We start from the raw sequence: 23,035 nt of genomic DNA on the forward strand, positions 1-23,035 counted from the left end.
TTGCTTTTTTTTATCTCCCATACATTGGAATCTGGAGTCTTCACAGGCCCCATCATGGGATGCTCAGTGCATGCCCTGGAGCTTCCTACGGGGCACTTCACAAGTCATCCTGCAGGTTTTTGTCCACCCATCAGGCCATTGTTCCCTGGGCAAGGGAATGGATTGCTCTGACTGTGGGAGCATGGGTGGGGTCTTGTTTACATGGCCTTATCTACAATGGATGGTTTTACTGGGTACACACATCATTGTACCTAGGAACAGCAATATAGGTTGGGTAAGGCCGATCACCCTGAGGCTAATCTAGGGCCAGTATTCTTAGGCAGACATCAGTTCCTGCTCTGTGCTGGTGCAGATGTTTTTGTGGTTGTGCTATGGAACCAACCAGGAACTGATCCAGTTTAACCCTAACAGGGTCAGAAAGGGGAAAAGAAGTGAATTTTAATTTGGATACTGCCCAGCTGCTTGTGCTGGTATTTAGATAAAGGATGGTGAGATTGGGAAGGAGCAGGCAAGACTGAGGTTGAAGTGAGACTGCTTCTTTAGGGACCGATGCTTGCTTAAAATGATACTCAGACTAAAATATTACTTGAGAATCCACCCCATGATTATTAAACATAAACTAGTGACATGCTCCTTGTTGCTCTATGTCTGCACTGCTTTTCATGATGGGTGACTTTTAAAATTACTGGTGAAAAATAAATAACAGTTGTGTTTTAAGACTGTATTAATTTACTGAACATTTTGCACCATCCCTGAAGTATTTCAGCTTTGGAGTGAATGTGTCAGAACAGAGAGTGAAAGACAAGAAAAGAAATGAGAGCAAAAGTGAAATACAAAGGCTACAGAAACCAATGAGACTTAGCTGGGGCTGGCTTAGGATGGATTGCTGTTAAGTGGAACACACCTAGCTGACTGGACTGGTGAACTGCAGAAGGTAAATAACCCTCTTGCAGGGTGAAAAGTTTAGGGTAGGCTCAGGGAGAAGACATGAGCTTTTCTGCAAGCCCTCCCCCACTACTCCAAATGGGACAGTGTCCCTGCTTGCCTCCAGTGCACCTGTTCCTAGTGTGGATGGTTGGTTCAGTGTGCTCCTGACAGAACCCAGGCACTGATTTATGCTCTCCTTTGCTTACTTGTCTCCAGGATCCAGGCCAAGGAAGCAGGGCCCTGTCTGGGATCTATAGAAAGATATGACCAGGCAGGGAGAATAAATATAGTCCCTGAGTTCATCTTCAGTACTCACAAGCCAGCTTGTGGAACAGGGCAGGCTTGATGTGGAGCTGGCCCTGCCTCTGAAGGGATGGTTATTTATCCACCCTGTGACCGACTTGCACAGAACTCTCTGAACCAAGGGGTGGGGTGTTACAGAGAGCTGTATATGCCCCTTTCCCCTGACAAAACTGGGAGCATTTTGCTGTTTCTCACTGAGGAGTGGCTGGCGTGGTACTACGGTTAGGGGAAAGATGTTCCAGGTCTCAGAATCTATATACAATTTATATGCTTCTCATCTTTTGTGAGGCAGCCTGTTGTCAGTTCAAAGTTGTCAGCTTTTAGCTGAAGTATACTGAGGCAATATGAAAAATTTGTACTGTTTTGCTTAAATGCATTTAAAATTGTACAGAAAGGCATATTTCAGCCTCTACACAGGCCTCATGCTCATGTTTCCATGCCTCTTCAAAGTTGGCTTTACAGCTCTTTAGACAACCCTCTGCTGATTGCTGAGTGAACACAATTCCATCTTCACACCAAAGTCAGCCAAGCTCTTCTCTGTACACTGATAATCTGTGTCTCGATTCCTTTGCTGCCTTTCCTTTCATTATCTTTCCATACTAGACATGTTCCATTTCTGCATGGAGGCAGCATCCTGACTGAGTAAGCTCATGCCACAGCCTGCTCTGGGTGCAAGCCCTCACCGGCCTTTCCAGCAGGCTTTGCTGACCACCTGCTTAAGCCACAAGCAGCTGTCTTGTGTGATATGGAATGCTGTCCTTTCTCCTAATCATTGTGTTGACATTAGAAGCATTGAGTCTGGGGCACTTTCTCCTCTGGTGCCTTCTGGTACCACTGAGGTCTTGCAGAATAATTTTGAGTGTTGCCTGCTAGAACACAATGGGGGTACAGTATTACAAATCTGTTATTTATGTTTTCTAACGATTTCTTTTTCTGTGGAAGCAATCATATCTGTAGCATTTGTACTAAACAAACTGTCCCAGAATTAGGTGTTGGGTGTCTCATGGCATCTTCAGTATTGATGTAGAGAAAGGAAAGGGAAAAAGCTTAGTACCTTTGTGAGATTTGCATGGAGATGCTAAATAGACCAGGTCTCCCAGCATTACTGAGAGCAAAGAAATAACTTGCTAAATGATACTTTTCTTTGACATTACAAGAGAGACAATAAGGTCTTGGAAGAAACAGATTATTATGTTAGGTGTCCAGTGTTCCCTTCCACTGCAGGAACACCTGTCTTGGAGCACCTTTTTGCAAGAAGGGCTACAATTGGTGGCAGTTTGGTAGATGGCTGTTCTGAGGGAGTCAGTAGTTCAGCAGCTGCTTTTCAAACAGCTCAGCCATTTCTGCCCTGAGCAGGGAGGGGCGGACAGCTGGGGGCAGTCATCCATCTCACAGGCTGGTGCCATCTGTTTGTGAATTGCTGATAGGAAATACTTAAAGATGTCCAAAGCTTAGAGGCTGAATGATAGAAGAAGGACAGTCAACCATGTTACTAGTTAAAACTTGGGGCAGGCAGTGGACCACAAAGTCTTGCTTTTACAACATGACTTAAAATGGGATGAAAGGTCAGTCTGATACAAAAAGCTACCAGGTCACAGGTGGTCCCTCTCACCCCTATTCCGAAATGACTAGGTAAATTTGCAGGATAATGCCTTTATCTCAAAGGGATAAGTTATCATTTCATGTTTTCTCCAACCTCAGAGAGTTACTAAAAATAGCAAATAAAAAAGCAAACACATAAATCCAAAGTAGCAAAAAACATATACTTCCTGTCCCAGTTCATAAACACTTCTTCTTGAGGGGAGCGAGGAGCATGGTTGTTATTTTAAATATGGAAACCTTCAAAGTGACAGTCTTCAAATGCTTTCCTCTGTATTGTAATTTAGCATCTTACCTGGTAATGTTTCAGTCAAAGCTATTGAAACATGCTGAGAATGTGCTCAGTTGACACTGAAGTGAATGTTCCAGGTAATTGCAAAATTTGTATTTCAGCTGTGATATCCCTCCGAGAGATACTTCTGAAGTTCCTGTCCCTTCCATTATTTTATGACCTAGTGAACTCTAGAACAGCCCTTTACCCCATGATTTTGGGAAAAAAAAAAGAATCTTGTATTTTAAACACTAGAAGACAGACAAAACTTGGATTTGTGGAGAATAGGTCAGGGTGCAGACTTTGCCCTCCCCTCTAGTGGTAGGTGTAATGCTTTTGGAGTTGCTTAATAACGAGGTTTTGTTTCACTCAGTCATCTTTCAACTTTGTTTTTGTGTGGTTCTTTGTTGTGACTAGCCAAAGCCAGACTTCTGGAGACATTAGCAGTGGGTTAAACTTCTGCTGGAGTTTGTCATGTTTTTCCTTCCATCTCCTTTCTAAGCCAAGTTTATGGTTCTTTGTGTTAAGTTGTATGTCAATTTAACTGGTGTTTTCTCTATGCAAGCATTAAAATAAATATTTTTGCATGAATTCCAAGAATTTATGCAGATTGAGAAATTTGTCACTTTTGAAGTACCAACCCACCAGGAATCTTCTTGCAGTTAACAGTACTGGTTGTGGCATCTTTCCTTAACATGCTCAGTACTGAACAGAAATATAGTAGCAATCTTATTGTGTACTACATGAAATCAAAATGATTGTGACTCCTTTTGTGGTGGCTTAATTTCATTCTATTGGTTCAATAAATATTTTTCCTCTCCCTTTTGATTTTTAGCAGTTTTGTAGTTCCATATTTATCTGTCAGGCTTAAAACCAAGTGAGCTGTGTAACTATGCTTTTCCCATTGCATATGTCTGCAGCCACAGAGTTTTCATCATGTTTAAGTGACTTCCTTCATTGGCAATCTTGCATTACCCTTATGGCTCTTCCTCTGAATTTTCATTTTTTAATTTCAAATTTTTAGTAATTCTCCAAGATAGAGTTGATTTGTAGTGGTGTACTGTCAGCAAGGCACTTGGTTTAAGTGGGGTTTTTTGTTTGTTTGTTTGTTTTTTGTTTTTTTTGGGGGGGGAGTTGATTTTTTTTTGCATTGTAGCTAACACACCCAGTTTAATTGATTTCTAATTTAGTAGGCCAGCTTTATGTTTTGCAGGTGTATCCACTCACCTGCCTTTTATATGAGAGACTGTTTATATTTCATTTTTCAGCCTTTTCCCTTGTTGTGTGTTATTGTTTTGCTTCTGCTCTTCTTCTGGATAACTATACATTTCCAGTGGTTTTCTGAAAAGTTTAATTTTAAAAAGCTTTAGTGTTCTTTTACATTTTAAAAACCACTTCCTTCTTTCACAACTGTGTTCAATACTATCAGTTGCTAATTTGCTCTTACAAATACCAAATGTTCATTAATACTTAAAAATTCAGATTGAATTCAAAATCAGGGAACAAGAAACAGATATGGAAAATAAAAATTAATAGTGCCCAGTGACTTGGGTTTCTCCTCTCTTTTAAACAAGTGCATGTAAAGCTATCTTCTGGACAGGTTTCTGCAAGCACATTACCAGAAAGATCTCAAAAACATGGAGTGAGTTCTGAGAAGAGCAAGCATACCAGACTTAACATTGAGCTCTGGGAGTTGAAGGGACTGATTTAGGAGGAAAGATTAAAGTAGCTAAATATACATAGCTTGGCTAAGTGATGACTGAAAGGTGGAGGGTGGGGGGGACACATAATAACAGTCTAAAAATATTTGAAGGGTGTTAACATTTAGGAGGGAGAGGGATTTTATGTGGAACATGTGAGCATGACTAGGATTAATGGAGGAGAATGAGAGAATATAGGATGGATATCAGCAAAGTCTTCAGGACAACATGGTGCTCAATGCTGAGGAATCTCTCTCCTCTGAAGAGCTATAATGGAATTGCTGTTGTTGGGGACTTTTAAAATTGTATCAGACAAAACTATAAGGATTGTATTTGTAAAACTAGTCCCAAAGAATGGTGTGTGTGCATGTGCGCATGTGTGTCTGTATTTTGCATGAATGAGAGGAGGATTCCACATGGGAAGTGCTGTGGTTTTACACAAGAAACAAGAGAACAGTGGGCATTAGATAGCTTTCCACTGTAAATGTCTGCATTTTTTTGTAAATTGTTGGTATTGTGATTCATACTACCTGTGGTTTTGTGACTTGAGCATGTTTATTTAACTGATTGACAAGTAGCCCTTCCTTAGGTCTGAAACAAAAAGAGCAGACTTCTAGGTAAATTCCAGGAGTGCTTTCTCAGAGTTTGTCTTCTGTCAATTAGCCAAACATTGAGTAGAGAAGGGTGACAGCATTTCTCAAGAAAGGACCTGCATATGAATAGGGAGAGCTGTGGAGACCTGGCCTAGGAAAAAAGGAACTCCCTTACTTCTTCAGTATAAGTAAGAAAAAGCCTATCACGAGTCTTTTAAAGTCTTTTAAAGTCTCTTTCAAAGGCATTCCTTATTCCTTAAGCAAAACCAGTGTGAGACAACATAACCTTTTCATTTTCTAGTGCCGGAAGTGAAGGGAAGCTGCTTGTTCAGAAAAAGTTAGTATTACAGCTAAAAGAACAAGCAGTATTCTCATTCATGTAGGATCCAGATAATGAGCACAGGAGAACTAGGGCTGTCTATTGGTTCAAACAGTTGCTCATTAGCTAATCCATAACAAACCCTGTATTGTCTGTGTGTGGTGAAGATCTGGGCAGCAAAACTGGGAAGGCTGTGTGCAGCTTGTGCCCAGACAGATGGTCTTGTAAATCTGTTGGTCACTGTCAGAGCTGACTGAAACCTCTGGGGCCTGGGTACACCTGCTACTGAAGGGTGCATAGCCAGCAGCTGTTGCTCATTGCTGTCACCTTGAACTTGTGACCCATCATCTGGGTACTCCTCACATTCTCAGTCTCACTCCATGCACATAAGCAGCCAGAGTCTTGCTCTGGCTTCTCGAACAGGAAACTACACTAAGTGTCATTTATTCATGTAAAATGCCTTTAGAATCACTCTTCTTTCCTCTTGGGTTTGATTTGTACAATAATTGCAAATACCTTTCCAGGAGCTTTGGTTGGAGTCTGTGGGCTGGAGTGCAAGGAGTGTAACCAATGCTTGGTGAGGTAACCCAATAGCAATGCCCAAGTTGTTGACTGCAAGTGCTGCAGACACAGGCCTGTTTCTAGGCATGGCAGCATTACAGGGAAACACAGGAGCACGTGTGGCATTCAGTTCAGTGTTGCTTTCAATCCTGACCGGGGATTATGAGCATTCCTGCATATAAACACAGCATCATCGTCTTTGATAGATAGAACAGAATAGGATAGATAGATAGATAGATAGATAGATAGATAGATAGATAGATAGATAGATAGATAGATAGATAGATAGAATGAATCACAGAAAATGGTGCTGAAAGGACAGACCTTCAAAAATCATCTCATCTGCTCCTGGGCCCAGAGGCAAAGCCAGCTGTACTTGAGATGTTCATTTTTAGTCTGATCCTTTATGGCTAAAGTTGTGGGAAAGTGATTTGACAGATCTAGATATAGAAACTTTCATATAGAAGGTAGCTGAAGCACCTAGATATGTGCAAATTTCCTTCTGGATGCATATGTCTCTGCAGCTTGAATAGTTTTGTCATCCTCATGTTCCCGTTCTCCTGCCTGAATCATGGTTGCTCATGATTTTCAGACTTACACTAACCTCAGTCAGGGAACAAATACTTAAAGAATCTGGAACAGAATTGTGCTGGTATTAAAAGAAAGAGAGCAGGATGGGAAGGAACAGGGAATATCACAAGCTACTGTAAGGAATTTTCATGATCTTGGCAGAATTCAGCTATCGCCCAGACCAGTCTTGGGTGGCTATGCAATTATTTAATCTGTGTTTCTGCTAGGTTTTTCTGTTCACATTCTCTTTTCACCTGTTACAGAGCATGACATCTTTAACAACTATTCTTGATAATATTGGGATGGTGTGGAACTGTTGTATGGAGACCAAGAGTATATTTCCTTCAGAAATGGTGAGATAACTTTACAATGCACAGCAGAAGAGGGAGTTGCCACTCCGGTTTCCTTGCTCCCCTGCTCTGCTTCCAGTTTTGTGCTCCTGTTCTTTAGGCAAACTTCAGTTTCTAGCAGACTCCTTGTGGATACATGTTAGATTGCTAAACTGATAGCAAACTATGTTGGCGAAATGAGCTGGACAGATTTCTGCCAGATTAGAGTTGAACTGACCCATGGAACAGTGTGGTGAGAGAGAGGGAAGGCAATCACGTTTTTCAGGAGTGTCCAGGCATTTGTTTAAGCTGAATCTATAACTTAATGTCTTAAAGTGATCACAAGCAATGACTGCGCTCTAAATCATGATGCCATGAACTGAATGATACTGAATAGTGGCAGCCATTCCACTTAAAAAATCAGTATTCATTTATTCATATGATTCAAGAACAGTCTCTGGGTTCTCTTGCTCTCCTTGAGGCTGCTGTGTAATTCTCAGTCATTTGGCTGGGACTGGGCCTTGGTGTAGTCTTATGCGCTAAGTGAAGCAGTCATGACTCCTCACAGGACTGAGCCAGACCAGACCAGCTGCCCTGAGAACTGCATGGTCTGTGCTGGTCATGCAGCAAGTGGCTGCACAGATCTCACAGACCCCTTTTAGCCCTAATTTCTGTTGTAGCTGAAGCTTTGAGTGCTTGGTCTGCCTGTCATCTAGGTACATGTACAAGATTAGCACTTGGGGCAGAAATCTGCCAGAAGCTCTCTACTGTTGGTGCTGGCAGGAGTAGCTGACCACAAAATTGGTAGAAAAGCTGGGCAGCTTTTGCTGTCCCTTAAGACATCGTCATCACTGAGAATTGCTTTCAGATGCCCCACAGTTATTAGAAGATACCAAAATAAGCAGACATTTATTAGTCTAAGGAAGAATTTAGCAGATGTCCAGGTCTGTAATGTAGAACTTGGACTGATGGTAACTGGAAAATGCTGGGTGCTACCTTCAATAGCCAAGTTTCTCTGAACCCGGGCCTTGGTGAGTAAAGTGTGTTTGTGCCTCAGTAAGGTCGTTCTCAGGTGTCCCAAGAGACTGAAAGCTGTTAGTTTGACATGCCTTTCCATGTAGGATTGTTATTGGCTCTTTCAGGTGTTATCTGATACACTCCCTAGCATATGAAGGACTCATTTTACTATAGGCAGCTGCTTTGGTGTGATTGTGGGATTTGCCAGCCAAACTGAATCTAAACGTTTTCTGTAGGATTCTTATCAGTCTTAACCCTGGGAAGTGCCAGAACAAGTCCCAGCTCTGCTCTTTTTGCAGCCCTTAACGTGTATATAGAAGAGTACTTATTGGATGGATTAAGTTGCATTTCTGTGGCCTGAGGTGATAATGTGGGAAAACACAGCTGATGAGGACATTCAATTTATGCACTGAAAAGCACTATTAAAGACTGAGGTGTGGTGAAGAGCTGCATAGCCTGGAGCTTCCCATTAGGCTGATGGGGAGGGACTTCTGCCTGCATACATTGAAAATGCTCATCTTTACAAGGAATAACTCCACATGCCCATGGGGCAGTAATTAGAAGGCAGTTTAACGCTGTTTAGCCTTTAGACAAATGATGCAAGTGCAGGAAGTGCCTTGCCCATTTTCTTACCAGCCTGTTTGTGTGTGACGGTTAGGTGGAGTACAGTTCCAGGCTGCATTTTCTCTGGTGGCAAAACTGGTTTAAGTTCTGCACCGATTCTTCCTCTGTTCTCTTTGCTGTGCCACTGCCGTGGTTAATGTGACCACAAAATGAACTAATTCACCAGTCCAATTAAAAATAGGCTGATGGGTGGAAAAACAAAACCAACAGCAAAATCCAAATGGGGATGGAGAGTTTTATTTTTTAATTATTGGTAATTAGAGTGGTGCATGTCAGTCTTTCCTCCCCTGTCCCCCCCTCCCCTTTTCCCATTAGTTTAGTTGGCACAGCTGCACACAGGAGTTGCTGCAATGTTGCAGAAGGGGAAGTAATCAGCTAAGGAGAGGGAAACCTCTTCAGATTGTTCTAACTACACCCATGGTGACTGCCTTTTAATTTATCTCCAGTACTTGTTCGGAACCAATATGAGGCATCCCCAAAACTGCAGGGTCTGTAATTATTACCCCCAGCCATATACTTTGTGTGAAGCATCTTAAACTGACCATCAAGAAACAGCAGTTTCTAAATGGTGGTAGCACTGTTTGTGTATCTGGCTATGAATTTAGGATGCGCAGTGGCAAAGGGAGAGGAGTAAACACCTTTCCAATAAAAGACCTTTTAGACAAGAGAGGGTTTCAGTGTTTAGACCAATTAGTAAATGAGACAACTGAGTTTTATGACCTCAGACAGATGAGTTACCTTACTGCCATGTGGGGGGCTTGATAGGTGCATTCTGCTCAGCAAATAGAGCTTTGGATTTGTCATTTCAGAAGAGGGAGTAGCTCAGAATTTGCACAGTCAAATGATGAAAACAGGTATTCTGGGGAAGAGTTGACTGTGATGGTGTTAATCCCTTCAATGTTGTGTTTTCAGGCTTTGACTGTTTCTGTTTGACTGATATTTTTCAGAAATACTGGCTTATCCTTTGATTCTTTATCTTAAAATCCCCTTACTGTAGGGACTGCATGAGCTCAGGGAATCTTTGTGTCGAAGGTTAATCCTGAGAAAATTCAAGCAGGGAATAAATGATCAGAGTGAGGAAATTTTCTTCTCACAGCTCAATATAAAATTCATTGGTATGTGTAACTCTGCTATGGAAACTCAAACCTGACTATTGAGCACTGAAGTTCTGCTCTGGTAGGGTCAAAGATGTCTTCCTAGGGTGGGTCAGTGCCATAAAATGCAATATGGTTTTCCATGGTCATGGGAAATGATCACAGTATGATGGTCACAGTGGTGCATTAAGTTCCATTATTGCCTCCTGAGTAGAGAAACCAAACAAAATCTCCTCATCAAGGCTTTGGTGAGAAAACATGGTTTGTTTTTCATGAAAATGTGTTTGAAAACATGAAAAGAAACTCTTAATAAAGGTAGGATTAAAACTAGATTATGTTAATAAAAGTTGGATGTCTGTGCATCTTGATAACCATCAAAAAGATAAAAATGTGGTTTCTGACACATGTAGCCCTATTTCTGGAACAGCTAATGTCCAGGAAGACATTTAGCAAAGTTGGGAGGAGGAAGCAGTGGAATGAGAGATGGGAAATAAGGCTGTGCAGGGAGCTATGGATGGGGCAGACCACAGTGGCAGTTAGTGCCATATGGACATGCCACCACACACTGCTTTGGTCTAAAAAATGTCTTTCTGGTAAGACTTGGTTGGCAGTTAGTTTTGCTTTGTATGCAGAGAGAAGTACTGACATTTGGTGGACAGATGAGGTGTCCTTACCTTCCCTCTTTTGTCTAGATTTATTTGTCTGATGCACACAGTTCATTATGTTAATACTGATTGTAACCAACAGTTAATTAAATAAGTTTAAGGAGATAGTCATGTCCCAGGAGATGTCACTGAGTGACACAAAGAGATTGGAATGAGAGTTGAGATGGCTTTCTTGACCTCACTTTGATAAACCTTTCACTGGATACTGCTGGATAGCTGTTTCTCTTACAGAACTACTTATAGGTAGTTGTAAATGTTTGCTGTGGGTACAGAAAGATAGAGAATCTGCCAAGAAACAAACACTTCCATGCCATTTCTCACTGTAAGGATTTTACAGAAATCACTGAATTCTTTGATCTCACTTTCTTTGGCAACAGGTGTGTGAGGAAGTATAAGTCTTAAAGAGATACTGCTTACGAAAGGCAGAAAAATTAATATACCTTTACTAACAGAAAGTCAGCATGGAGCTTTGAGGTAAGACTGGAAAATTCTTTCTGTGGTGATGGGCATTCCCTTCGATTATCCCTCTTCCTTACAGGAAGACACTTCTCTGCAGTTACATTCAAAGGTGTAGAATGGAGAATCCAAAAGCCTCCTCATTCACTTCTTTTAGCAATTCCTTCCTGCATAACAATTGAATGCAAAATTTTGCTATTTACTGTAAGATGGAATGGGTGCTAAGTTGCTGCCCTTGGAAATTGATCTGTTAAGAATGAGAGGTAAAGAACATAAGAGAGTATTTCTTGACTACTTTCCTTTTGCGCCATGCTTGCAAGGGGAAGGCTCTGGGGAGGAGAAAGGTGCTGTGCCACAGTTGGAATGTTGGCTGGAGCTTCGTGAAACCCAATGCGTGGTTTCAACAGAGGAGTCACAACTGTTGGCAGGTTCTGATGACCGAGGCAGACCTCAGCGGGAGTTATTCTAAGAACACAACATATGATCAGATTACTGAGGGACACTTTACATGGCTCTAAAAAATGAACCATCTGACGGTTTATGACAGCTCTGCCTGTTCCAGCCAAGTGAGGAGTGCTGGTCTTTGCTGACCCTGCAGCCAAGAGTTGTGAAACAAAGAAAGTGCCTTCCAGAGCCTGTGAGCCTACAGACTTCCAGCCACATAATACCTGCTTACATCTAACTACTGATAAGAAACACAAAAGACATTTAGGACTTGATTTTCTTGCAGTTTTGATTAATGGTAATTTAATACTGCCTTGCTGCAGTTTACTGGGCTTGGCAATTTGCATAGTTCTATATTTAGTAATCCCTGTGATGAATGTCTTTGTAGAGTGATCTGTTTGTTTGTTGGTATTTTTTTTTTTGTGTGTGTGTGTGGTGTTTTGTTTGTTTGTTTGGGCTTACCTTTTTGTTTTATTTTTTTGCTACCAGTATCTTTATTACCTTAATATAACCTGCCACTTTTCTGTTTTAACCTGACTGTGAGGACACAGTTCTGGAACAGGAAGACTGTATGAGAGATATTAGCAAGTGGAAAGTGAATTCTAAAACCGGAAATTTTGATGATCCATGCCACAATTAAATGTTCTCTGTGTAGAGTTTCTTTCTAGAGAATTTCTATACTGGCATCTAATAGCTGAAATTTGTAGAACAATTTCCCCTCCCACTAGTCTTTTTCGGGGAAGTACATGGCCTGAGAGAACTTTGCAAATTTTTGCTGCTGCTGTTGTCAAAGACAAACAGTTAAATGCACACTTATGGAAATACCTCCCAGTTTCCCAGGCATGACTACAGTTTATTGTCTCTCCTCCCTGCTTCCTACTCTGTTTCCCTTCTTTTGTTCTCTCTAACACTCAGTCCCTCTTAATTCCTTTGATGAGGTGCTGGGTGACGCAGGAGATTGGCATCACTGTGTAAAGGTCTCTTTCTGCCAGTTCCTGCTTTGTTTTTTTGTTTTGTTCTGTTTCCCCTCTGCTGCTCCTTGTTCCTAGCTGTTTCTCATCTCTGCATGGGTTTTCAATGGGCTTGCAGTCCTTTCAGGGTTGTCTGCTCTGGCGTGGGTGCTGCAGTTGCCTCGAAGTGTTCTTCTGTCATGGAGCAACTTTTTCCAAGATTACTTTTCCAGCCACATCCCCAGGAATGTCCCCTACCACGTCTCCTTTTCTCAGTATTCATCCTTTTACATATCTTGTATTTCTCCTGTGCATTCTCGTGTCTCCTTTTGTAGTTCCTTTTGTGTCTCCTCGTGTCTCCTGTCCCTACTGGCTCTTGCCCTTTCCAAAATATGTTTGAGCAAAGGTAGCTTGTGCTCCTCTGGCTGGTTGAGAATTTGATGGGTTGATTGTTATTTTCATCCAGTTTGGTGGTGGCTGGAATTGGCTGTGCCTAGCACAGAGCTGTTCATGGCATCCTCTCGTACCAATTACCCCTGCAGCCCCTTACTGCTAAAACAGAATAGTGTTCTGTCAGACTGTTCAGCCTCTGTAATTTCTTTACTTAATTTGACACTCTATACATATGAATTTGCTCCATAAAATTTATTGTATCTGGTTGAGAATCCATTTGAATTAGTTTTGCAAGGATGACCCATAATTGAGCCAGTGTCTGGAGACTTCCCATGTGTTCAAATTTTCAGTGTAGCCTGATATGAGCCCTTTAAAAGTTTGCCTGAAATCCTCCACATCCACTTCTTCTCAAGGCTAGTTTTTCCTCTCTTTTCCATTAACTCATTCCCCTTGCCTCTCAAAGGGTCCTCTTGTTGAAACAAAAATTTTCTTTCTTTATAGATAATAGGGTTTGAGTGCTTTGTTTTCTTCAGCACATTTCCCATTTCGGATGTGTGTCAAACAGTCCTTCTGAAATTTCTTACATGTTGGCATCTGTCTGAAAGGAATCACTTCAGTTGTTTCTTACTTTTCAACTTGGATCCATGTCTAAACAGATGGAAGCTTTGAGAAGCCGTAAATGTTATTGTTGGCACTAGAGGAAGGTGGTGTGGATATGTGTCGTTAGTAATTGGTCTCGGCTTTGTGAAAATGGTTTACATGTGTTGGAAGAGCAGCCAGGTGGAAGGTGGCAGAACAGCATCTGCTCCCACCAAACTCTCCTGGGCACATCACTGTGCTAAAGCAGAAACTGTGGGAACTGGAGAGGTCAGTGCTTACATGGCAGGGCATTGTGTTTCTGGCACAGACACAGCTCCTAATTTGTGTTTACAGGAGCTGGAGCTGATTTCTCAGCTACAGACCTATTTCTTCTCCCAGGGGAATAAGGGGAGCTGCTACCATGACACCATTAGGGAAAGATTAAGATCTGTACATGTAAAATGCTTTCCCATCCCTGTGTGTGCATTGGTTATGTTTCATGAACACGGCCTAACTGCACTCATGGACATTTGCGTTGTTCTGTTTCAGAAACAGATGGAATTAAGGGCTTTGCCAGTCCTTCCCTAAAGGATTGAGTGGTCAGTTTCAGCAGAGTCTTTCCTTGCATACACTTTATTTCAGGGTTGAATGAAAGAAGAGTTTAAAATAAAAACAAGTTACAGTTTTTTAATGGAATTTTAACTGCTGGAATAGTTATACTTACGGTTTAATACTGATTTCACTGCTTGCCTTTTGATGTCTGTGATATCCTAATATGCAAGCTCTTTGCCCACAAATTTTCCACAGACAATACTGGGATTTTATAATTCTGTTATAAATAAACTTCACAAGAGCTGTGGCTTTGTTTCCCAGTTCATTCCTGCTTCATTCTGCAAACACTTGCAGCCATATCAAGATGTCTCACAGCCTTGCAGTTCCTACTCCCAACTTTTTATTGCAGTACTATCTTGACACTACTGTGGTCACCACAAATGTATTATTTTGCAGAGCCTGCTCTTTTCCTGTCATGTTTTCTGCTTTGAACCAGCCTAGAGTTCAGATGTGTAACTGCTGCCTTTCTGTTTCTGCTCTTAATTCCTCCACCTCCAAAAAGACAGTAAGATCTGTGACTGCTTAGATGTGATACATGGGAGCCAGTGTAATAAAGCTGGATAGTCTCCCTGCAGGAGCCTGAAAGCACTTGTAATTCACTGTATCATATCACACTGATAAATTCTATGTAGCTGTTTCCATGTGCTTGCCCATTGTTTATTTTCTTGGACTTAGTTACACAGAATGGCAGGCTCCTTTTGGTTGGAAGGGATCTCTTCAGATTGCCTAGTCTGGCCCTGCTGCTCAAGCAGTGTCCAATAGGTTGTGACTATCCTCCAAAGATGGAGACTACAGCCTCTTTGGGCAGCCTGTGCCAATGTTTAACCACCCTTAGAGTAAAAAAGGTTGGGTTTTTCCTTTTTTCTTTCTTTTTTCCCCCCCCCAATTGTTTTTAGACGGAATTTCATGTGTGTTAATTTGTGACAGTTGTTTCTTGTTCTACCACTGGGCGCTATTGAGAGGAGAGTGGCTCCCTTTTTCCCTTCATTGCCTCCCATCAGGTATTTATTTTATTATTATTGATAACAACTGCCCCTGAATCTTCTCCAAGCTGAACAGACCCAGTTCTCTCAGCCTCTTTTCATACGACAAATGCTCCAGTCTCTTAATAATTTTTCTGACTTCTTGCTGGACTTGCTCCTGTATGTTCACACCTTTCTCATGCTGAGGAGGCCAGAACTGGACTCAGTACTCCACATGCTGCCTCAGTTGTACTGAGTGGAGCTGAACAATCACTTCCCTTGACCTGTTGGCAATTGGGATTTGCCATAAGGAGGGTGCATTGGTGCCTCACTGTCAGTTCATTGTCAACATCGTTCATCCATCCATTCAGCCAATTTTCATCAAGCCCCTTGTCCAATTTCCTAGCCAAAACTTTGTCAGTTTGCCTATAGGGATGTTATAGGAGACTGCTCCTAAAACTCAGACTTCTACCATGTGCACTAGTAAATTCCTTTCTAAAAAAGAAGAGAGTATGACAGAATCATCCTGCTGCTGATCTATCTTTTTCGCTGGGGTCATTGCTTTTTAAACTTGTATTTGATTATTTCTCTGTTCCAGGCCGAAATGAGTTGATTGCCCGCTATATTAAGCTGAGAACAGGGAAAACACGCACAAGGAAACAGGTAAGTGTACAGTTTTCCCTGTAAGGATTAGCTTCTTTGGGCCTCTAGAGATTATGAGGGCTAGTAAGAGCAAATTTCTTGCTGTTCACTTGTTGGTAGTTTCTGACTTTGCTGGAAGGAGGTTGTTGTGCTGAGCTGGTTAATAAGAATGGCAGGAAGAGCCAGCTCAGGCATTTTACGGGAGGTTTATAATGTTCATGTCTGCCAATCATATTGTGACCCGCAAGTTTTTCTACTGTTAAACAGCATGATTTTATTTGCTTGGCCTACTAATGAGTGTTTCAGGGAACACCAGTGGTTCTCTGCATGAAGATTCCTTGTTCAGCCCAAGAAGACAAGACAGCAATGATGATTTTGAAAATACCTGGTGGACGAGATGAAAAAGGAATCTTTGTAATTTGGGAATGAATATCCAGGCTATGCTGGACAAAGCACTGAGCAGCCTAGACCTGCCTTAGATGGCCCATCTTTGCTGGCTCTCCACCCTATTTCATGGCACTGGAGTTATGTTCAGAAAAGCAGCTCATTGTTACCTCCAATCCTCCTACCCCCAACCCTAAATAACTGCCTAAAGTATGTTTACTTCTACAAGAAGCTACCAAGTATTCCTCTGGAATGAACATGGAATTTTGTCTTTCAATGCAGGTATCTAGTCACATCCAGGTCCTGGCAAGGCGGAAAGCTAGAGAGATCCAAGCCAAGCTCAAGGTATGATGGATATCCCTTAGCATATCCACAAGCCCCCCCAGGTCAGCTATTCCCTCTCTGAATAGCCTTAAAAAAGCCTGAGATTAGTCACTAAACTAGTAAGCTGGAGAGGAAAAGGTTCTTCCCAGGAAATGTTGTGCAAACATTCATTATTGTTGAAGCTCTGTGACGTCTGGAGCAATTCTATTTAAAGAATAAAGAAACAATAACTTTTTTAATTTCACGTGTCTTATTTCTACCTCCGGTTTCATGCTCTTGTCATTCAAATCTGGAAGACACTTAGGAGTGTGCAGAGAGTGTTTACCTGAGAAGAAAGGGTTTATGGTTACAAATGCTGACCAGTAAGCAGTTCCTGGTGTTGTGGTGGCCTTGGGAAAAGGTGGCTTTGCAGTTATTAGAGCACAAGCTCCACTTCTACAGAGGTCGTGATGTGGAGTTGTCCACTGAGAGGAAGCAATAAAGCCAGCTGGCATCTTCTCAGATAAAGTGGTGCCAACTGAATAGACTTTGCTCCTTGATTAATTCAGACCTGATTTGAAGAGGCTAGAGCTAACACGAAAGGGAAAATGGTTGAATACTTGCTTGAGAAAAGCTGTGTTTTCCTTTCCATAGGAAAAGCTCTGATATCACCCTAATGAACCTCTTGACATTTATTTCCACTCAGATTTGATGCGGGGAAATGGTTTATATGCTCAGACTGAATTGCCAGAAATGTTGAGAAGGTCAAGTTTGTATGTGACAATTGCAGAAGAGGGTGTCTGTCCCCTGTTAGAATGTGAGCTATCCAGAAAGGGCTGAGCAGGATTTGAGGTCTGGGCCTTGTTATGTTTTGCTGAGACAGCCAGAGAAGGAAGGTGAATGCTGACCTTTCTGTTTGGTATGGCCATAAGTAATCTGGAAGGAAAAGAGACTTTGCTTCCCTGATCTTCCATGCTTCAGGTGACAATAACCATGACAGCTCAGTCCATCCCTGACTGCTGAGGGATGGCTGCAAGCATGTGCTTCCTCTTGGCTGCCTGGGCAGCTCCTCATTGGGCACCAGGGCAGATGGACTGTGCTGTGTGTGAGCTGTTGGCACTCAGTGTTGCCCAGTGCTGACGTGCACGCAGCTCTATTGCAAGCAGTGATTACCTCTAAGCCATGACAGCACCCCCCACATCCCAGCCCCATTTTAGAAAGCTGCACTGTTTTTATTAGCCTGTTGTGTTTCCAGCTGCTCTGATAAAGAGAAGGAGGCACAAATTACAACCATCTAATTCAGTGCACCCGGGTAGGGCTGCCTAAGCTTGAAACCTGTGGTGCTGTTAAGTGGTCAGTTCAGGTGGAGGCCTGCTGGAGAGGCAAGTTAGAGCGAGCAGGAAACAACAACTGCCCGGGGTGTTAAAAGCCTCACTGCTGCTTACATCTGTAACCTTGATTCTGTTCCTTGTGTGTCACAGCTCTGGGCTTGGGCATGATTGAAAAGCCAGTCAGCCGAGCCCGTCTCCACTTAGCTCACAGGAGCTGGCCGGTTTTGTTCTCAGGGAACGAAGGTGTCTCAGGGAGCTCCATGGAGCCATTGGCTGCTGTCCTTTTACACCACCCAGGCCATGCTGTGAGCTCTGCCCAGCTGCCTGCAGAGAACCCTTCCCCAGGACCAGCCTGTTCCTTTCCGCCTGCAGTGGCAAGTCAGGAGCACTGATTCAACTCATTTACTTCTTTGCTTTCGCTGGCCATTTCCATAGAGCAAGGAAATGAAATCACAGAAACTGCTGCCCTTCTTCCAAGGTCCTGCTGACAGCTGTGTGTTCTCCTATCACTGTTCATTTTCCATAGCAAGTGCATGTTTTCGTGTTTATATCCTAGCAATCAGAGCAGCTACATTATGACTTTCCATCTCCACACAAACTGGGGTGTCTTTACACTGTGTCTGTAAAAGATAGAGCTGGGAAATAGGGTAAAACTTGAAGAAAACTCTGTTCCCAAAAGTGAGTAGTTTTTCCATGCCCTGGGTGGCTAATAGGTATCATCTGCACTAAGAAAAAAAGTGGGAAATCATGGTGATGTGGTGCTATTATCATGATCATAATCACCATCATCATTATTATGTGTTTTAAGAGTAATGAAAGAAAATACAAACATTGCAAATGTTTGGGGAAAGTTTTTATTTCTCCTTTTTCCCTTTTTTTTGCTTTTTTTTTTCTTTTTACTGGAAAACACTTGAAATGAATACAGAACTGTTAGCTGAAACAGAAAGGAGATATATTTTCTAAAAACATGCTCTTTCCAGTAGTTTGTCAAGCACTTATACAAAACAAAAACACTGCAGAAGTTAATAGGTAAAATACTTCCCTAATTATTTTACATTTTCTTTTAAATTTAATACCTCCACAAGTAAATGCATCTTCCCCATAAACTCATTTATAAAACTCAGGTAGACAAATACAGTTTTTCCAGTGAGAAAATAAGGGAAGGAAAAAAAACCTTTTATGCAATGGCACATGGGAAATAGTCCTTATATATATTAAGAAAAAACTACAAAATAATATTTTCCCTTAAAAAAATGTAGGTAATCCTTCAATTATTCCCTAAAGCATAATTTAAACCAGATTCTGAAAACGTTTGCCATATCTTTGGAGAATATTAGGAATTTTCTCAGCCTTTAAAATGTTTCACTTCCATGCACTTGAATGATACTAACAGGAGTCACAGATGCTTTAAGAAAGAAGAGATTTAAGTTTTTCCCATTTTTACTGATCATTCCACTTGAACATCAACATTTATTATTGAGATTTTTGAGGATGCCTCTTCCACTTTTTTTTTTTTTTTTTTTTTTAAACATTAGGATATTTGGGCTTTGAACTTCAGAAAACCTTAGATAAGTTGAAGGGGTAAGAAAGAATGCCCAAGGGTGAGAACTTACTGCAGTTCAGTGAATGCAAATGGGAAGCGAGAATTCCTGAAGAAAACAGCAAGGGCTGCTGTAACTCTTTCAGTAGTTTCTTCAAGCTGTGAATTATCTGTGGGTTTTCTGTGGTAATTATAATGACACAGATAAATGTGGAATGTTTGAAGGATGATTAATTGTAGGGGATGTAGGAGGAAAGGCAGAATGTGGGGAAATGCTTCTGTTTGTCTATTTATTCCTTGAAAGAGTAAAGGAAGAATGCTGTTTGTTTTATATGTACTCAGACCCACTAATTGTGGCACTGTCATTGCCTGTAAGAATGTGTGTAAATCTACAGTCCTGTTAAAATACAAATATGTGCGTATGTGCCCTGCAGATTATGAAGGTTGCCATGAAGATGGGGATAAAATGAGAAACTCTACCTGAGACTAATGCAGTCCCCAAACTGAGGTAGTCATTTCTGCAGTGATGATGATCTCTTTTTGCAACCTTTTCCTCAGAGGGTTATTTTTTGTAATCAAGAATCTTTCCAACTGAAGATTCTTACCATTTATTAAAACACAAGAGACAACTAGGGGTGTACTTTCCACAACAAAACTTTTCAGCTGTATGGTTGAAATCCCCGAGACAGAAAGGATAAATGCTTAGCAGCTTTTAAAACAGTATTTCAGAAAGCATGATTATTCACATCTGAAGCTATAGTAATGAGTGACAGCCTTACAGCCTTAAAGAGTTCTTAGGACAGTTATTGGTGAACTTGCTGCACAGGAATTCAGAGATGTTTGTTCCAAATAGAGAAGCTGGTGAAAATTCTGGTTATATAGAGCATTAAAGCTGGCAACTTGTTAATAATTATAATAATCCTGGTTTTTTCTGTTTCTACCCTTGCTCATAGGATCAGGCAGCTAAAGATAAAGCCATGCAGAGTATGGCTACAATGTCATCTGCCCAGATTATCTCTGCAACTGCCTTCCATAGTAAAATGGCCTTGCCTGGTCTCCCACGACCAGCCTACCCTGCTGTTTCTGGGGTGAGTGGATCAGTATCTTGGTGGAGTTTTGAGAAGACACTTGAGTATTTGAAAGAATGTTGGGACCTGCTCAGGAAAATCCTGAGAACTGAGACAAAATGGGCCAAAGGGCCTTGTGTCTGGAATAAATCTGTCATGTGGCTCCATCAGTTTTGTCCAATTCTTTGCTCACACTGATGTAAAACAATAGAGTTCTACTATGTGTATTTTTTTTTTAATGATACAAAGGAGAGAACAATCAGTTTCTGTGGATTTTCATCTGTCTGAAATGTTTTTATGTGTCTGTATCACTTTCTTAGTCCAGCATCTTTTTGGAATAAATCTGTTTGGGCCATCATGGCCCTTTCTCAAGTCTATATTTCCCAATCTTATTCTCAGCACTTTGATCAGATGGCTCTTATATAAAATCCTTAATAGGGAAGGTCTGTCAGCATCCCCATATCTATGAGCTGGGCCTAGTGAGCATCTGCTGAGCATTGATTCCTGCCAAAATAACTCCTGTGGAACTTCTCCGAGGAAAATTGTCCTTCCAAGAGAGTGAGCATCATAAAAGCTTTGGAGATGGAGTCACATGGTGCATGTATAATATTTAACATTAAAGATCACTTTGGGGTCAGTTTCTTGCATGTCAGTAATAGTAGGGTGCAGAATGAAAAATAAAAAAGACCAGTCAGCACCTCCTCAAGAATGAAACCAGGAACGTAGAAAGAAGAGAGAACTCATTTGCATCCTTAAAGGTCTGTGAGCTTGCAGTTTGTGTCCTCAGAAAAGAGCAAGCCTTCCTTTTCATCTCTGTCCTAATTAGGAGTGGTGACTTTTGCCTGTCTGTTGTTCTCTTGCAGTTTTGGCAAGGACCATTGCCAGGCCAAGCTGGATCTTCCCAGGAGTAAGTATTCCTTCATGTGAGCATCCAAAGTAGGTGCTTCTGCTGCTTTCTCTGCTGCCTGAGGAACACCTTTAGCTATTACAAGATCTGTGCTAAGACCTTCATTTCTCTTAGAGTAGTGTTAAAATGGAGCTGAGCTTTCCTGAAAGCTATGTTTACTTGTGGGTGTTGAATGTCACTGAATTTGGGCCTAAAAGTCTGAGAGGCATCTGGCCCAGACCTATATTCACTTACATAGATATAAAACTACTTGTAGTTGAAAGGAAAGGATAAATAAATGGGCACCAGTGTATTATGAGGCTGATAGGGATCTCAGAAAATCAAATCTGGAGGTAGGGCCTGCTGAACACCTGCAGGGAAGTCTTAATATGTCCAGTCCTGGCCCCTTACTGCTTTCTCAGTCTTTGCCCATGACCCTCTCTTGCCCACACAGAAAGATAATTTCCAAAAGACTCTTATGCCACTTTCTCCCTGAGGGGAAATACTTGATCTAATGTGTGCAAATAGTTGGTGAAGAATATTTTTTTTGCTTGGTTGGTTTGTTATTAACCACCTCTCTTTGTGTGCTTCTGTAGCGTGAAACCTTTTTCTCAACAACCTTATGCTGTACAGCCTCCGCTTCCAATACCAGGTAGGTAAGGAAATGTAGTTCCTTCCTTTGAAATTGTGTTCCAACTTCAAAAACAGCCCACACTCTAAACATCTTGAAAGTTAATTAAAAAAGACAAAACCTATTGAAACATTTCAATGAGCCAAAACCAAAGTTTATATTATTTCCTATTATTATCTCTTTCTCATCCTTTTACTGAGAGAGCTGAAGCTTTTAAATTTTGTTTTATTTTACAAAACTTTTCTTCCTGTTTTATATTGGTTGTGTTGGATTTTTTTTTTCCTCCTGGCTCAGCAGAAAATAAAAGTTAATGTATGTCTACTGGTGTTTTACCATGCTTCATGCTCTAGAACATTGTTCTCTGTCTTAACATGATTGCGTTCCTAATGTGTTTTCCTTCTCAGCTTCCCCAGTTTGAGAGATTAATGGTGACTCCTCACTCTGATACTAAACAGTTTATTTCACTACTCCTTGGACAGAGCTCTGTCCAAGTCCTCTTAAAATTGCTGAACATGTTTTCTCTGGTGTCAAACCTGGGTAGTTTGTCTTTTACATCATGATCCCTGGCATGAGGGTGACTGACAAGCCTTTTAGAGCACAGGTAGACTGAGGACCTTTTGAATGATATTTTTGCATGATGAATGAAGCCATAAAAAAAAAAAAAGAAAAAAAAAAAAAAAGAGTCAGTTTTGACAGTAGGTGCTCTATGGGAAAGCTGTTGCCATTTTTTTCTAAATTATTGCTCTATAAATCCTGTGTGCTTAGGGTTTGAGTCTCCTACTGGCCTCTCACCTTCCCCATCAGCACCAGCTTGGCAAGGACGAAGGGTTGCTAGCTCCAAACTTTGGATGTTAGAGTTCTCTGCATTCTTGGAACAACAACAAGACCAAGACACAGTAAGAAACACACCTTGCTTCCACCCCTCATTAATTTTGCATCTTTGGACAACTCCTGTTCATCATGGGTGTGTTATATTACTCTATGTGTATGGAAATACTTGCTTCATTGCTCTTCAGAGAATAGAAAGGCATCTTTGGGAAACACCAGATATCCTCCTCTTAGAGGATGAGTGGTAATACAACCAGAATCATCCAATGTGCTTCTGCCTTCCCTGTCCAGGCTCATGGGCATTCATCCACCAGAGCCCAAGGCACTGAGGTCATAAGCCCCGCCAGGCAATTCTAGCTGTCCTGTCCAGCCTTGTAGGATAGACTCCAATATAGAACCCAAATCAGAAGTTGGTAAGATCACATAAAGCCATGTGTTTTTCTGGTGTGCTGAGA

At 41.4% G+C, this 23,035-nt stretch overlaps 1 protein-coding gene across 3 annotated transcripts in view; it reads left to right on the forward strand.

The window, feature by feature from the left end:
- Positions 1-23,035, forward strand: part of TEAD4 (TEA domain transcription factor 4) — a 51,290-nt gene that overhangs the window by 15,429 nt on the left and 12,826 nt on the right. For all 3 annotated transcript variants that reach the window (XM_058848666.1, XM_058848674.1, XM_058848682.1), the window contains 6 exons: positions 15,567-15,631; positions 16,277-16,339; positions 20,122-20,256; positions 21,099-21,142; positions 21,718-21,773; positions 22,518-22,648. In XM_058848666.1, the coding sequence (XP_058704649.1) occupies positions 15,567-15,631; positions 16,277-16,339; positions 20,122-20,256; positions 21,099-21,142; positions 21,718-21,773; positions 22,518-22,648 (494 nt within the window). The remainder of the gene's footprint in view (positions 1-15,566; positions 15,632-16,276; positions 16,340-20,121; positions 20,257-21,098; positions 21,143-21,717; positions 21,774-22,517; positions 22,649-23,035) is intronic.

This window comes from Poecile atricapillus, chromosome 1 (assembly GCF_030490865.1).
Source record: "Poecile atricapillus isolate bPoeAtr1 chromosome 1, bPoeAtr1.hap1, whole genome shotgun sequence".
In the NCBI taxonomy this organism is placed as follows: domain Eukaryota; kingdom Metazoa; phylum Chordata; class Aves; order Passeriformes; family Paridae; genus Poecile; species Poecile atricapillus.